Source organism: Dunckerocampus dactyliophorus, chromosome 3, assembly GCF_027744805.1.
Source record: "Dunckerocampus dactyliophorus isolate RoL2022-P2 chromosome 3, RoL_Ddac_1.1, whole genome shotgun sequence".
Taxonomy (NCBI): Eukaryota; Metazoa; Chordata; class Actinopteri; order Syngnathiformes; family Syngnathidae; genus Dunckerocampus; species Dunckerocampus dactyliophorus.
In genome coordinates, this window is record NC_072821.1 from 32090685 (window position 1) to 32108123 (window position 17439).

At 40.4% G+C, this 17439-nt stretch overlaps 1 protein-coding gene across 4 annotated transcripts in view; it reads left to right on the plus strand.

Annotated features, from left to right (window-relative positions):
• pacsin3 (protein kinase C and casein kinase substrate in neurons 3) overlaps positions 1 to 17439 on the plus strand; it is a 58754-nt gene that overhangs the window by 22107 nt on the left and 19208 nt on the right. For all 4 annotated transcript variants that reach the window (XM_054769958.1, XM_054769956.1, XM_054769960.1 and 1 more), the window contains 6 exons: positions 1066 to 1222; positions 2784 to 3019; positions 3122 to 3277; positions 6460 to 6635; positions 12516 to 12636; positions 16051 to 16193. In XM_054769958.1, coding sequence (XP_054625933.1) covers positions 1066 to 1222; positions 2784 to 3019; positions 3122 to 3277; positions 6460 to 6635; positions 12516 to 12636; positions 16051 to 16193 — 989 coding nt within the window. The remainder of the gene's footprint in view (positions 1 to 1065; positions 1223 to 2783; positions 3020 to 3121; positions 3278 to 6459; positions 6636 to 12515; positions 12637 to 16050; positions 16194 to 17439) is intronic.

The window sequence follows — 17439 nt, forward strand, 5'->3', positions numbered from 1 at the left end:
AAGAAGGGCGGGTAGGGCAACAGTACAAAGAACTGCCACTTCTTGCCACATGGCGGTGTGAATTTTATGGCTTCGCGGTTTTTCAAAAATATTTTAATAAACCATGCTGTTTCGTGGTTGAATACCGCCTATTGTTAGTTGCTTAAAAATGCATTTTTAAGCAAATGTTACATATTTTTTAATAAATATTTATAAATTATGCTACTTTTCACACAGAAAAATTGTTAGATGAACTGAAATACAAATATACAAATATAAAGCATTAAGAAGCTGATTGTAATGTATAGTATTCTACACTGGTCACTAGGTATTAGTAATTTTATGGTAATGTTTGGTGAGATAAATATCAGACTTGATTGCCGGGACAACAGGATTTTATTGCAGGTTTGAATTATCTTACAACAGACACAATAATAACAACATAATAATCTTAATAACAATAACCAGACTGTTGTGGCCGTAATCCACTGAACTCTGAACCCCCGACGTCACTTCCTGTCCCCACATGTCCGGGACATATTTATTGCAAAACACATGAGCATGAGTCTTATTTATGCTTTAAATGGCTTATTTTCTGTTATTATGTCTACTCTACTGGGCAATATGAGTGTAAAGGTGACTATAGGGGTGTTATTTGATGTCAAGAGGGCTCTAATAATGTTAAAACCGTATTTAGAAGGTCGTAAACAGGTCTTCTATGCTCTGACTTTCCATTTATAAATAAGGAATTCTACTTAGCGGAAATTAATTTATCATGGTCGGGTCTGAAACCAGTTACACGCAATAAACGAGGGATTACTGTGCACCTAAAGGATGCCAGCAAAGTGCTGTAGGTTGAAATATTCTTGTATTATCTCCTTATGTCGCTGGTGAAAGTCACAAGTAAAATAGCAGTGACTATTTACGGTCACGTCGACTTTTTGGTAATATGGCCTTTTAACGGGTTCTGATGTATGCGTCTTGGGAGAAATTGTCTGGCCCACATGACAACTTGTACAACGTGTGTAAACACACTTTGATTGATGTAACCTCATGCTTGTTATGTTTGCGTTGTGTCCTACGCAGCCAGGAAACTACAAGAGAACGGTGAAGCGGGTTGACGATGGCCACCGACTATGTAATGAGTTAGTCAGCTGCTTCCAGGAACGTGCTAAGATCGAGAAAAGCTATGCTGTGCAGCTGAGCGACTGGGCCAAGAGGTGGAGAAGTGTGGTCGAGAAAGGTAAGTTCCGATGCTACAGCTGAGCATCCATCATAAAGCCGTAATTGAACAATTAGGTGTATAAATGTGTACGTAAATGTGGCAGCAGTGTGTCAAGGCAGCAAAGTGTGGCGGATGGGAAAGTGAAGCCAGCCATCCTTAACTTTTTTTAACCCACAGTTTGACTTAACGAGACTTAACGTGGCGTCCGTCTGACACACGGATGCAGATATCTGCTGGAGAAGAGCGTGCCATAAAGCTGTGCAGCAGCTCACGTTACATTGTAAGCAGTCCATTAAAACAAAATATAAGCTAAAAATGTAAGCTATCTGAGAAGTTTGAGTGGAAAAATTCCTGCAATTTCGGTTACCACTTTTAGGGGGTGATGGTGCACATAGCCAAACCAGTTGAGAACCACTGCTTTCGTACAAATGCCATTTGCCAAGCTTCATGTATTGATGCTTCTATTCTCTAAAGCCGGGGTTCCCATTACATCGATCGCAAGCTACCAATAGGTTGCCAAGGTGTCAGCGTCACTTTGTAGGTGTCATATGACATCAATCAGCTGACATTAAGCTCCCCTCATGATTCACTCTTGTCCCCCTGCGGCATTTCAAGCTACACATGTATTCTGAATACAGATAAACTAACTCAGCGGTAAGATGTCTATATCTATAACAAAAGTTATCTGTTCACTTGTAGCGGATATTTATGTAGAAAAAAAGTGTATTGTTTGATGGCTTTGCTTCGCGTCATGAACTCCACTACAGAAATCAGTGCTTTCTACACGTCCGCTTCTTAAGCTGTTATTTCATGATGAAATGGAAAATGTGCCCATTGCTGAAACCTTTTTAATATGTTGCCTTGACTTCGGCTGCATTGTCTTTTGCATAATCATTTTCAATTCTTGTATATGGGTAATGTTTGATAGCAAACTGATAGCTTACTGGATGTAGTACATGAACTCCTAATGAACGTTACGTAGCTATTTTGACTGACATATTACCAGTACTCAGGTTATGTACACAATTGAGGAATCATGCATAATTATCTTTATTGCCATATTGAATATAACTGTATCAACTACTTTGATTACCTGTAAACTTTGAAAATGTGAAATACTAATTAATATTTACAATAGTATTTCAAAGTTTAGCGGTTAGATTTTAGATATGTCATATGTTTTATAGAAAGAGGTACATCATTTTGACGTGTAACTTGCATGCTGAAAAAGTGCGTGCACTCCTGATATGCATGTATAATGTACATAAATACATACTCATATTTTTTTAAAATAAATATAGTAAATATATGTATCTTTTATATTTACAGTAGGAGGTAGATATTTGGGAATTGGTCATTTTAAAAGTAGCTTGCAGGCTGAAAAAGTGTGAGCACCCCTGCTCTAAAGTAATCCCATTTGATATACTACATCACAGTCACAAGTTGTACTTGTGTAAACGGAACGATGACCGCTCATTATGAGTAATTACACCATATTTGACTATGACCAGCCTCAACCTCCATAGATTTACATTTGTTTTCAAACAGTAATTGTTCATTGCTCGTGCACATCACTCAGGGCCTCAGTATGGTACCTTGGAGAAGGCGTGGCATGCATTCATGCAGGCAGCCGATCGGCTCTGCGAGCTGCATCAAGAACTGCGTGACCGGCTGGCGGGAGAAGACAGTGAGAAGGTGCGAAATTGGCAGAAAGAAGCCTTCCACAAGCAGATGATGGGAAGTTTCAGGGAGACCAAGGAGGCTGACGATGGCTTCCGCAAAGCCCAGAAACCGTGGGTCCGCAAATTAAAAGAGGTTTGATACGTCTCTTCCCCCCCCCCCCCCCCCCCCCCCCCTTCACAGGGCAAATGTATGTGGATAGCTTACGTTAAAAGAGCTGTGAATTTCTATGTTTAGTTGGAGTCAAGTAAGAAGAGCTACCACCATGCCAGGAAGGAGGAGTGGACAGCCATTAATAGGGAAACGCACGCTAAGGCTGACCCATCCAAGTCTCAAGAGGAAGTCCGCAAATACACGACCCGGGTGGAGCGCTGCAACCAGGAGGCTGAAAAAGTACAAAGCTTACATACGCACACGCACACACACAAAGCTTTAAATTGATTTTCCTGATGATTGCTTTTTATCTTTGAAGATGCCTTAAAGAAGACTTCACACTAATTGTATTGGCCGTTAATTAGCAGAAATATAAGTAGCATCCCAACATACCGAAACCCTGCTTTTTAGAAGATTTATTGACCAACCAACAGGTTACTGAATGTCACCAACTCTAAATTGCATTTTCTTTCAAACAAAATATATAAGAACCCCACCATCACCAGTGAGCATATCTTACAAATAGTGGTTTAAAAGAACAGATTGTACAAAAAAAGTATATATTTTTCACAATTATGCATTAAACTAGGGATGCTCCGATCAGGGTTTTATGCTGGTGATTCCGATACCGATCATCCAGGACTGAAATCAGCCGACACGGATCACATGGATTAATTATACATTTTTCAATTTATTTATGATGAGTGCCAGGGGTGGTGTATTGTAAAAAGGGGAACAGTCAGGACAATTCCTGGGTCCCTTGACTGCCACGGGACCCAAAAAATATTTAATTACGAATAAAATTAGTAATTAATTAATAAATGGGGGCCACCGTGATTTTTTTTCATGGGACCCAACATTCCTGGCTGCACCCCTGCTACTGGCTGTATGATACGGAAAAAAGAAGCATACAATCACCTTAATTTAGACAAAAACATACTCGACTAACTTTTTGAAGAGAACATATAAACTTCCAAAGGATGACATGCCTTCTTTAAGGAGATTTTGGGTGCGAGAGTACATTGGTGGACCTTCCAGGTACATGAGAAAGCACTCCGCGAACTCTGTGTCTTCCACTGCTGAGAAAGGCTGGTCATCTCATCCGATGAATTCAGTTATTTTTCGGGTTATTAGCTTAGCCTTCTGATTGTCACACACGCACATACGCGCGAGTGTTAGCCACATGGCTGCGTGAGCTACCGTTTGACTGATCACAACGTGAGCCTCGAAAAGTCACCATACTCCGTCAGTTGTTTGTTCTTCAAATGCCGTATTAAAGCTTTTTAAACATGCTACTCCTAAGTGGAATGTTTTGGCAGTTGATTTTCACACGGCAGACATGATTGATACTGTTTTTAAGGAAAGTGGGAGGACGGCGCTGCCAAGGGTGTTAGGTCAAGACACTACACTGTACAAAAGGATCGCTTCGGCCCGCAATAGCGCTTGCCACAGGCGATCGGCGTTGAAAGGCATTTATCGGCATATGCTGAGCTTGTGATTTTTCATGGAAATTAAAATACTGATCAGCGGCCGATCAATCAACAAATACAAATTGTCGCTAGGACTGAAAAAGATGACTGGTGTTCATGGCTCTCACTCACGGCAGTCGTAGAGAAGCGACCAACAATTTGCACTCATGCTGTTGTGCCAACTATACATTCAAATATAGCTACCATGAGTAGCTAAATTTCCAAATCGATATTATTAGCTGACAACAAACATGACTAATGTGTGTGCATGTGTGTTACGTAGGGTGTAATTCACGTACTGCGAGCAGGAAGAGGGTGGGATCAGTGTGGTCCTTTAATATTTGTATTTTAAATGTATTTTCTGTCTGAGTCCACTAGTTTTCTTAACATTTTCTTAAGTAAAAAGTGCTGAATTTACACATTTCCTGATCAAATACATGGTAGAAACCTAAGATGAGGCCACCGTGAGCGTCTCCTCGCCTCCCAGTTTGTTTGTCAGCATGTCACCAATAATATAATGACTTTCTACAGCCTGTGTAATGTCTTTAATGTAAGTTTGATATGATTATTTGTGCGGATCGGACTAAAGAACAGAGAAATGGCATATGCAGTACTCGCTTCATGCTGAAGTGGAGGGTGGTGCGTGAGCCTGAAGGTGCTTGTCACTGCTGTTCTTCCACAGAAAGGAAAAAGCTCAGGATTAAGCTCACCAGAGGGTGAGCAGACTTTTACAACAAAGTATGAGCTTTTTCTGGAGAAGGACTGGGTGTATGTGCTTCATATACAAATAAAAGATAAGAACACAAATGCTTTTCAGTTCAGAAAAAAATGGGACTATTAGAAGTACTTGAAAACAATTTTAAAAATTTGTAATGATTGCAGCACGGTTGAAACTCAGCCCGCTCTAGAAAGCTGCTTATTTATCCGTGACTTACAGCAGCTTGAACCTACGCCAACAGCAGCACGCAGACTGTCTACTACTGTGCATACCGGCGCAAACATCACTGCCACATTGCATTCACTGAACTCCGGAATCTTGAATGACATTACTGACCCATAACTGTCACTGTTAACATCACCCAGGCTATTTCAATAGCACATTATTTTAGCAATTACTTTAAATTCAAAGGAGAAAGCCACAGATTTGTTCTTAATCGTGATTAGATTGAACCCTTGCATCTCATCTTTGCGGCATGGCAACTGTTTCAAAAGGGTTAAGGATGCTTTTGCTCATTGAACAGTACATGAGTATAATCAGTAGTGCTATAAAAACATGCATATTGTTCCGTCACATGATCGGATCAATTATTGGTTTATTTAAGCTCACTAATAAACCCCTCCAAAATCCTGATTGTGTAACGTGTACTGTAAAGAATTCAACCTTAAGTTGAAATGCTGGAAATACAAACACAATGATTCCATGTGGAGCTGCTCTTGTCCCAATCTGGGTGTGTCCGGGAGTCCAGAAAAACATACCCGTGTGTAATTTTGTGACTTTGAAATATGAACGAACTTGTTTCCTGTGTTTTCTGCTCCTCAACATAGAAGAAAGAAGGGTAGGGAGGGAAATGATCAACCAAACAGGGAAACCCTTTGACAAATTCTAGATCAGTCGGTAACCAGATGTGAGGCAGCCAAGAGGTCTTTAAGAAGAATCCAGCACGATGATTCCAGGAAGAATGAGATAACATCAAAAATAGACCATACAGGAGGTCCTCTGTCTACATACAAGTTCCGTTCCTACGACCACGATGCAAGTCAAATTTTAGTGCAAGTCATACCTAACACACCCAACTCGCCAAACGAGACGATACATGTAACTAGTTTTCTGTTTATTTCTGTACAGTAAAGAGTGCGTTATAAACACGAAATGTTGTACTACACTGTATGTACTGTGATGGAACACACAGTATGTCCTTGACTGAAGGTCAGTATGTCCTCTGTGTTTTGCAGGCAAAGGAGCGTTATGAAAAGGCCCTGGAAGAACTGAACCGCTGTAACCCTCGTTACATGGAGGACATGGAACAGGTGTTTGACCTCACCCAGGAAGCTGAGCGCAAGAGGCTGTTCTTCTTTAAAGAGGTCTTGCTGGACGTTCATACACACCTTGACCTGTCCAGCAAAGAAGGGTAGGACAGACTTAATTCGCTTAAAGTCACTCTTGCGCAGTACAGTCTATTATTAGTTAAGAAAGTGCATATTGATGCAAATTGTAAGTATTCTTGGCCTAAGTTAAGCATTTAGAAGCATATAAATGGCTAAATGAATACAAATCCAAATATAAGGTAATCGGATGACGTGATGTAGTGTAATATCTGTGCGCCTTTAAGGTGCGGGGCCCGGGAAGTGATGTGTTAAGCTGAGTGTTAGCAGTGTGGAGAGAGCAGTGACTTGCGGGAGTTGTGGCCGACAGCAGCTTCTTTCTGAATGTTCACTGTATATGTGTTCACTGCTTCTTGATAATGGGCTATTCACATGGAGGGCGACAACAGCGGCACCGGTGAGCAACGTGCTCACATCCAGAGCGAATTAGTCTTCCATGGTTTTGACTTACTGTCAGATTTGAAGAAAATTTTGAGGTATCAAAGTAGTTCAAAGGAGAAATAGCGTCCGGTTTTGATCGAGTACTTCTGCTAGTGCCGGATCTTGCTAGTATCCAAGATAAACTTACATACAGTAAATGTCTGTGTAAACTAAGGTAAACTTACTGTACCTGTTATGCACTGAGAAGTGCCCATGCTACTGCTTTTGTGTTTATACAGTAATCAGTAATCCTTGTTTATTCCGGTTAATTGGTTCCAGACCCTAATACTTTGAATTTCTGCAAAGTAGGATTTCTCATTTATAAATTGAATATTTTGGTAGTTAGAGCACTGAAAACCTGTTTATTATCTTCTAAATACACTTTTTAACATTCTTAGAGCCCGTTAGACATGAAATAATACCCCTGTAGTCACCTTTACACTCAAATTACCCAATATACTAGTAATAATAAAAGAAAATAATCAATTTAAGACATAAATAATACCCTTGCTCATGTGTGTTTCAATAAATGTCTTCCAGAAGTGTGGGGAGGAAGTGACGCTGGGGATTCAGGGTTGAGTTTTAACTGGAGCCACAACAATACCCTGTGTTATGATTATGATGGTTATTATGATTATTGTATTATTGTGCCTGTTGAGAGATAATTCAAACCTGCAATAAGTGTTGTTGACAGCGATCAAGTCTGGTGCGTGTTACTTCTGACACCTAGTGACCAGTGTACAATACTACCTGTCATCACTACATGTCATCGCAATGTCTTTCAATGCGTCTTCAGAATGCCTTATATTTGTTGTTTTAGGACATATAGCCATTTTATGCTTGAAAATGCTTAATTTAGGCAAAAAATACATAAAATGTGCTTAAATACGGATACATTTTTACTAATAATGGGCCTTATTCAACCACAAAACAGCATGATTTGGGAATTTACATATTTTTGATTGTGATAGTGTGACGCTGCAAATCATACATATCAAGTAAATTCTACAATTCTTTTCAGACTAAATGTGTTCATTTTCAAATATGGTTGCCTTCCCCATGATGCAAACTAAGATAAGGTAAAGATTAGGGTGTGTGTTGACATGCATGTGTACACTGAAGTTAATGGAAAACCTGTGCTGTTGTCCATTAACTGTTGGTCCAGCATTCTGTTTAAACAGCCCACGATTACCATGGCAACCTTGATTGGCAATGCCCAATGTCTTAGTGTAAACATTGAACACATTCTTTTGATTCACGTTGCACTGTGAGTAGATTCTCACAGAAGGTGTGTACTGTAGTTGTGAAGGAACGTATACTGTAGTTTTTGGTCTGTTTGATTTTTGTTTTGTAAATTAGACAAAAAGTTGATTTGATGGCGGTGGAGAGCCATGAGTGTGCAAGTTTATTTCGCTGTGTGGCAGGCAGACTCATGAAAGACCTCTGTCCTTCATCAGTGACCCAGTTCTTACTGGAGCACTTCACTTCCACTGTCACAAACTGTATTTACAGAGTCTGTAATTAAACTAACTGGTCTCAAACTTCTTTGAACAATGTTTGAAGCTCTACTCAGTGGTACATCAATACAGCCCAATAATTATGAGATTGCTTGGAAAGGTAACAGGCTTTTTCCACCCCAAAGCCATCTGCTAAAGCTGGTGGGGTGGCACTATGTTGCCATGAGAGATTTTGCAGGTCATCCATTTTATTCCGCTTATCCTGGTCCGGGTCGCGGGGGAAGCGGTCTCAGGAGGGAAGCCCAGACTTCCCGGTCCCCGGCCACTTTTTCCAGTTCCACCGGGAGGACACGAAAGCGTTCCCAAGCCCGTTGTGAGACATAATCCCCCCAGCGTCTCCTAGGTCTGCCGTGGGGGCCTTCTCCCGGCTGGGCATGCCCGGAATATTTCACCTGGAGGTGTCCGGGAGGCATCCGGACTAGATGCCCGAGCTACCTCAACTGGCTTCTCTCGATGTGAAGGAGCAGCGGCTCTACTCTGAGCCCCTCCTGGATGGACAAGCTCCTCACCCTATCTCTTAGGGTGAGTCCAGCCACCCTACGGAGGAAACTCGTTTCAGCCGCTTGTATTCACAAACTCATTCTTTCAAAGACCTTTCAAAGTTCATGACCATAGGTGAGGATGGGAACATAGATTGACCGGTAAATTGAGAGCTTTACCTTCCGGCTCAGCTCTCTCTTCACCGCGATGGTCCGGTACAGCGACCGCATTACTGCAGACGCTGCGCCGATTCGCCTGTCGACCTCACACTCCAACCTTCCCTCACTCGTGAACAAGACCCCGAGATACTTGACCTCTTCCACCTGGGGCAGGACCTCATTCCCAACCTTGAGTGTGCAATCCAGCCTTTTCAATCCTGGCCTCGGATTTGGAGGTGCTGAATCTCATCCCAGACGCTTCACACTCAGCTGCAAACCGCCCCACTAAACGTGGAAGGTCACAGCCCGATGAGGCCATCAGGACCACATCATCTGCAAATAGCAGAGACGATATCCTAAGGCCCTGGAACTAGACTCCCTTGACGCCTCGGCTGCCCTTAGAAATTCTGTCCATGAAAATTATAAACGGAATCGGTGAGAAAGAGTAGCCTTGGGGGAGGCCAACGTTCACACGGAACAGGCTCGACTTACTGCAGGCAATGTGAGCCAGGCTCCTGCTCCGGTTGTACAAGGACCGAATGGCATGTAGTAGCGCGCCACCAATTCCGTACTCCCGGAGCACCCGCCAGAGGACATCGCGAGGGACACGGTTGAGTGCCTTTTCCAAGTCCACAAAGCACATGTACACCGGTTGGGCAAACTCCCATGGATCCTCCAGTATCCTTGCAGGGGTGTATAGCTGGTCCAGTGTTCCGTGAAAACCACATTGCACCTCCTGTAGCCAAGGTTCGACTAACGGTGGTACGCTTCTCTCCAGCACCCCTGAATAGACTTTCCCAGGGAAGCTGAGGAGTGTGATCCTCCTATAGTTGGAACGCCCCTCCCATCACCCTTCTTGAAAAGGGGGACCACCACCCCGGCCTGGCAATCCAGAGGTACTGTTCCCGACTTCCACGCAATGTTGAAGTGACGTGTCAGCCAAGACAGTCCCTCAGCATCCAGAGCCTTGAGGAATTCAGGGTGAAACTCGTCCACCCCCGGAGCTTTGCCACAGGGGCGGTCCAATTCCAATACGGGGTACGTGAATAAAAATGAAAAGCAATTAGCATCTAACACTCAAAATTATGAGTGCGCCTGAATGCATCACGGTGCAAGGAGAACGGACCAGAAAGGAGACAAAGCATGAAGTTGTTCATTGCTCTGTGTGCATTAAATGAACAAATAAGTAGGTTTGATGATTATTTTGTGCATTAAGAGTGTTTAATCTCATTTATATTGGTGTCAATATTATATTGGTTACAGTCTCCGCACGGTGCAGCGGTGAAAACCTGTCACTGTGAGTGTGGATTCCCCCGAAAATTAGGCTTTATCGTTGGTTGTATGCATTTTTGTACTTCGGATAATGCTTTATCTTGATTGTTAAACTTTCCCATTCAATTTGGTATGAAATTAATACGCCGACTTAAACCATCGTGAGTGGACAAAAAAAGTGAATCTCACATTGAACCCATTGAAATGGAAGCATGCCAACATCAGACTGGAATAAAAGATATACAGGTTGATTACTTATTTATTTATCAATGCTCATGTGAAACTTGATCAAAGTGTTACCATGCAAAATACAGCATTTTTACCCGGAATTACTATAAAATTAATAAACCAATTAATTATGTTCAATATTTCTAAAACATATGTAGGATGATTACTGATCAGTGCTCATGTGAAACTTGTATCTAAATGTGACCATGGAAAAATATATAACAAAAATAAAACCAAAATATAAAAACCAAATATAATAACCAATTAATTATCTTAAATATTTAAAGTTAATTAAGACGAAAAAAAGTGTATGTTCTTTAAGTGTGCTGGAGTAAAGGGTTCATGGCTTCAGGTCAAATGTCTGAGGGGTAGTAAAAAGTTCTGCTGCCCTCACGTGACCCAAAATGAATCTAAGATTCAAATGTGGCTGCTCATTGTTTATAGCCATTAGAGAATAATTGGACAATAATGATAATCGGCCGAAATGGCTCTAAGGCTACATTCACACTGCAAAATCAGATTTTTTTAATGTGGTTGTTCACATTACCAAAAAATGCAAAATGTCCGGGAAGTGGCGTGCATGCGCAGAAGCACGAGGTCACATGCATTTTTGTGTGTTTACGGAAGTAAAGATTGCTGCGGTGTGTGCTCTCCTTAACGCGTTTGTGGCAATTTCAAAGATTTTGTGCAACGGGAGTCTATTTTCTTAACCAAATGATTCCATGTAGGATATTAAGAAGAAAGTTGACAAGAATTTTGGCTATGGCATTTTGTGTGGAACTTGCTGTAACGCAGGGGTCACCAACGTGGTGCCCGCGGGCACCAGGTAGCCCCCCACAACCACATGAGGTGCCCGCAAGCCTGCTTTTCATTCAGGTTTTCAGTTAATAATGTGAGAACACTAGAAAGAAAAGTATTCTGAAACATAAAATGTGTGCATTTTGTGAATGTCTTGGTAAAACTTGGGTTGAAATAAGGTATGAAAATCATTTCTACAAAAATGAGTAGCTCGTGGCCATTTTCATTTTCTAAAAGTGGCTCTCGCAAGAAAAAATGTTGGTTACCCCTGCTGTAACGTCTGTTTCGAGGCGTGTGTGCATGGCAGGAGTCGCTTCACTGACACTACAGATCGGATACAGATCTCTACATACGAACAAGGCCTGAGTCACATTTGAAAAATCTGAATTGTACTGTTCACACTGACTTGAAAAAATCAGATACAGGTCACATATGAGCAAAAAAAATCAATTATTCCATTTTGTGATTTTTGTGATTGCTTTCTTTGTGGAGACTGCCTTGTTCAAGACAGTTAAGTACATATTATATGCGGGCCATAGACCATTATAGTTTTAGACTGGCATGCGCCATTTAAAATTGGATCGCGGCTACATTTGGCCCATGTGGTGTAGTTTGGACACCCCTGCACTAACAAAATACAAATACAGTATTTTTTTCTTAGAAATGAATGACCAATTTAACCGGCCGAATATGGCTATTGGACAATAGATGTTTACTATAAAAGTTGCATTATAGCCTGTATCTATATCTGTTATTGGATTAGATTAGCAGTAGTAACAACTAAAAGTACATTTCTTAATTCATATAGGCTTTGCATGATTATTTTATTTTCCAGAGGTTTACTGCCCTTTTGCACATCATATTTATTTATTTTATGTTGAAATTGTTCATATGCTGCTTCCACAAATTTTCAGTTTGTATAAATATCTGAAAATAGTGAAATGTTCTCCCTTCAAGTGTTTGGAACTACAATGGAATGGAAGGGCAGACGACTGTGTGAGTGACAGTATGAACCTTTCACCTTTTCTGACAGTTTCAGACAGCTGTACCAGGACCTGGGTCAGACCATCCGAGCAGCTAATGAGGCAGAAGATCTGCGATGGTGGCGGAACACCCACGGGCCAGGCATGAGCATGAACTGGCCCCAGTATGAGGTAGGGACGCACCGCTCAAATAGATGCACATAGGAACAATGTAACAACTTTGAATTGACAATATTGTGAAATTATGATTGATGTAGGATCCTGTCATGTGAAAAGATCATCTTTTCATATTTTTACACGCACCATCCAGTCAGTAGTATTGAATGTGTGTTAGTTTCAGACAAACTGAATACTAAATGGGCTTTCTGTGAAAGCCTTGTTGTTACTGAGTCCTGAGTGGGTCAACGGAATGTTGGCACGCACACGCACACACACACGCATACACACAGTTTCCCTGTCAGTGGAAAACTACTGGTTTGGGACTGATCCTAATAAAGACAAATATTTACAAAGAGATTTTGGCAGATAAAAGCATAAAAAATACAGATTTTGTCTCATCTTTAAAATCGTCAACTAATTATCTTCAGAGCTCTCGAAATCATCTTACAAACTCAACCATGTTGTAGACCAGGGTAGAACCTATGGCTCGTGAGCCAGATGTGGTTCTTTTGATGACTGCATCTGGCCCTCGGACATTTCTTAATACAATCAAATTCATTTATTTCAATTTTTATTTTCCAGGTCAGACACCAAAACTCGATCATTACTGGATAATGCGGTTGCCCACCCGGTTCATTGAGAGGTCAAGAAGTAAACTTCCCTCCTTTAATCAAATAGTCAGCTAACCATCTGCAGAGCAAAACCCATTTGACAAGGAAAAAAAAAAAAATAAAAAATGAATGCTTAAAAAATGAATGCATTTAGTTGTATTCAATGTTAAAACACATTATATGGATTTTGTGGAAATACATTTTAAAATATGTGGCTTTCATGGCTCTCTTCGCCAAGAATATCCCCGACCCCTGTTGGAGACACATGGTAATGACTTTACGCCATCTGTTACCTGCAGATACATACAGTTGGAGAAAGAATTATTTCATCCCCTTTTGATTTTGAGGTTTACTCTCATACAAAGACATGAAAAGTCCCACCATTGTTATGATAGTCTTGTTTTAACAGAGTGACACATAATATCACCCCCCAAAAATCCATATTAATACAGTAAATAAGAGTTTTAAATTACAGTGGAGTCATTATGTTGCAAAAGGTTCGATGACGGCAGCGTATGAAAACCGAACCAGTTTTTCCCTTAAGAAACAATTTGAGTTAAATGAATAAATAACATAAACACTAAACATTTTAAAGAGAATAATGATAGTTAAACATGCAGAAAAGAAAGGAAAGTACATTTTAAATAACGAATTAAATTGATAAAGGAAAGTTTAACGGGACTTTTACCTTTTATTAAAGACTAACGAACACGGAAGAGCCATGCGGACGCCGTTTCATTCTCGTCTGTTAGAAAGATAACATTGAAGAGAAAGGATGCTCTGATCAGGGTTTTATGCTGCCGATTCCAATATCGATACTCATGTACATTTTTCAATGTATTTGTGATGAGTGCTGATTTTGTGTAAACATTTGCAATAAAAATGACGGCTGGAAGCACCGATTAGTTCCAGCTGCAGTAACACTCCCCTTCTCTCTTAAATTACAGTTGTTTGCTTGGAAAGTTAATAGGGACGCTAACAAGCTAAATAGTCGACAGGAGCTGTGGTTGCTCACAGAGTTGATGTCATGTGTTCACTCCTGACGAACATCTGCAAAAGCAAGGGTGTCCAAAGTACGTCCTAGGGGCCATTTGCAGCCCATGGCTTGTTTTTTATTGGTGCGCGGCACATTATAGACATAAGATTATACCAAAATAATCAGCACAAATGGGAAAAATACAGCAGAAGCATGAGGATGTAATAATAACAACATAATATATAGATACATGTTGTTTTATATATTTTTTATTTATATAGTTTTAATGATAAAATAAAAAATATAACATGTATATTTAATATAAATATATAATATTTATAATAATTTTATTATAATAATTTAAAATAAAAAATAAAATAAAATAATATCGTGTGTATGTTATTTGTGTGATTGTGTGTGTGTGCTGGATAGTATATTTGTATTATATGTGAGTCGCCAATTAACCTAACATGCATGTTTTTTTTGGGAATGTGGGAGGAAGCCGGAGTACCCGGAGAAAACCCATGCGCACACGGGGAGAACTACTCAACGGAGAATAGAACCCAGATCTTCCCGATCTCCAGACTGTTCCTGTATTGGCCAACATGCTAACCACTAGACCCCCAAATTTAAATATGTTGATATAAATATTTAAAATATATATAAATATCAAAGTGGCCAAGTGCGGGGAATACTCCTAAAATTCTTCAAGGTTGGCAGATCTGCTGAGGGCACAGAAGGACAACATTTGCCATTTTAGTAACTAAAATAACATTTGAAGAACAATAACATTTTAGCAAACCAGCGTCTAGCAGCATAGCCCAAGCAAATTGCTGTCACGTCTGCCCAGCAATTTGTTGCCAGCTAGAATTTGTGGAGCTTGATGAGCTGTGCCCCACAGGCAGGCAAAAGCAATTGCCGTATGCCAGTCACACCTGTTGGGCTGTTTGAATGACAAACTAGCAGGTGATGAAGTAGAGTTGACTTTGGAGCTGGCAAGAGCAAAAAGACACCAAAGAAATGACTCAAAAACTACTTTCAAGTGCATTTGCATATTAGAAAGAAAAGCGGCACCACCTGGTAGACCTACGCAGTCACACTGCTGCTCAACTCAACTCTGGTTTTACAGAGCCTTAACACTGTCATGTCCTTCACCACTTCACGATTTTCAAAAATACACTTAGTAATAAATTGCTGTTTTGTGGTTGAATACGGCCTATTATTAGTCAAAACATATGCATATATAAGCACATTTAACATAGTTTTTGCCTACATTAAGCATTGTCAAGCATAAAAATGGCTAAATGAATTAAAATACAAATATAAGGCGTTCAGAAGACACATTCATAGATCTGTTGTAATGATATGTAGTCCTCCACACTGGTCACTAGGTGTCAGTAATGTTATATTGATGAGACAATAGCCAGGAAGTACTATACAGAAGTAAAAAAAGGAACAATTAACTCTTCCAGTGCTAACATGTGAGTCTATGTTACGTCTTATTTATGTCTGATGTGTCTTATTTTCTCGTATAATGTCAACTATATTGGGTAAAACAAGTATAAACGTGACTGGAGTGGTGTTATTTCATGTCTAGAGGGCTTTAATAATTAAACCATATTTAGAGGGTCGTAAACAGTTTTTCTATGTTCTAACGCTGAAAATATTCCATTTATAAATAAGAATATGGATTTGGATCTGGAACCGATTAACTGCGATAAATCAGCGATTACGGTACTGTAAACAAACATACGATAAAGTAACTTTAATGTGACTTGCTTCTGTGACACATGAAATGATCACTTATTTAATAACTAAGCATTGTTTGTGTGTCTACAGGAGTGGACTCCAGAGACGGGTCGGCCAATCAGCAGGAAGGAGCGAGGTGGACAATCCGACGACAATGTAGTCACCCTCACCAACATCGTCACCTCAGGGGGAGATAACATCCCACCCAGCCCCATCACCCAAAATGCCACCAGGTAGGGGACACTTCTTCACCTTCACAGCGCATAGCTCCTTTTTTCACTAATCTTCAAAGTAAACAATGTATAAGTATCTGTAAGTATAGAACTTCTCAGATTAACATGGGCGCTGATGAAATCTAGGATTGTTATTTCTATGTATGCATAAAGATGTGCATACATGGAAGGAACTGAAACATGGATTGTGAAGAAGGTACCCTTCAAATCTAATAAAATAAATTAGATTGCGATAATGTACGTATGTTTTACTGTTGTGTTGAGGACTAGCTTGTGCGCTGCTAATGCTATCTAATGCTAGCGCTGCTAGTGCTTCGGCTGTGGTCACACTGACAGAAGCCCCCACACAGCTGTCCTTGGCTACGCCTGCCGTTTACAAGCAGCTCGTACCCAAATTTTAGCTCGCAGTTAGAAGCAAAAAAATCAGCCCCAAGCTCGCCTCTGAAAAACAACACTTGGGACACTTTTATACCAAGGTACCACTTTATAAATGACAACAAAAAATACCGGCAGTACTTCAGTGCGTTCCCGACGACGTCTGTGACAGTTCCAATCCCAGAGACAGCTGATACAATTAACTTTGGTCTCATTGCGAGAGCCATCTGTCATGACTCTGAAGCTAAATTTACCAATCAAAATACCCTTTTTATTTCTCACTTTCTGCTCAATATTTGCTGCCGCTCTTAGCTCCAGGTCACCGCTGCTTCCTCAGACTACGGCGTCGCTCGAGGGTCAAACAGGACGTGTGCATGTTAATCGTGCGTCCGAAAAAATAGTGCCGATAAAGGAAGCTATTCCATTTATTAGTGTGAAATTCACTTATCACGGTTGGGGCTGGAACCAATTAATTGCGATAAACAAGAGACGACTGTAGAGATACACTGGAACCTTGGTTAGCGTCATTAATTCGTTCCAGAAGGTCCGACTCGAACCGAGTCTGGTTATTTGCTAACCAAATAACCATAAGAAATAATGTATATCCAATTAATCAATTCCAGAAAGCCAAACATGTTCATATAAAACAGGTTTTCATAATTATATTTTTAATTGGAAATGCATATAAATATAGATCAAAATAAATATATATAAATGATGAATGAAAGGGATAAATGAACAAGTAATGTTATTTTAACCTCATTGAAGACGTGATTCTTGACGTGACTGAGACAGGAAGGTGGTGGTCGTTGATCTCGCTGCCACATCGGGTCTTTGGGAGCAGTCACGTCTTCAGTGAGGGTAAAACTAA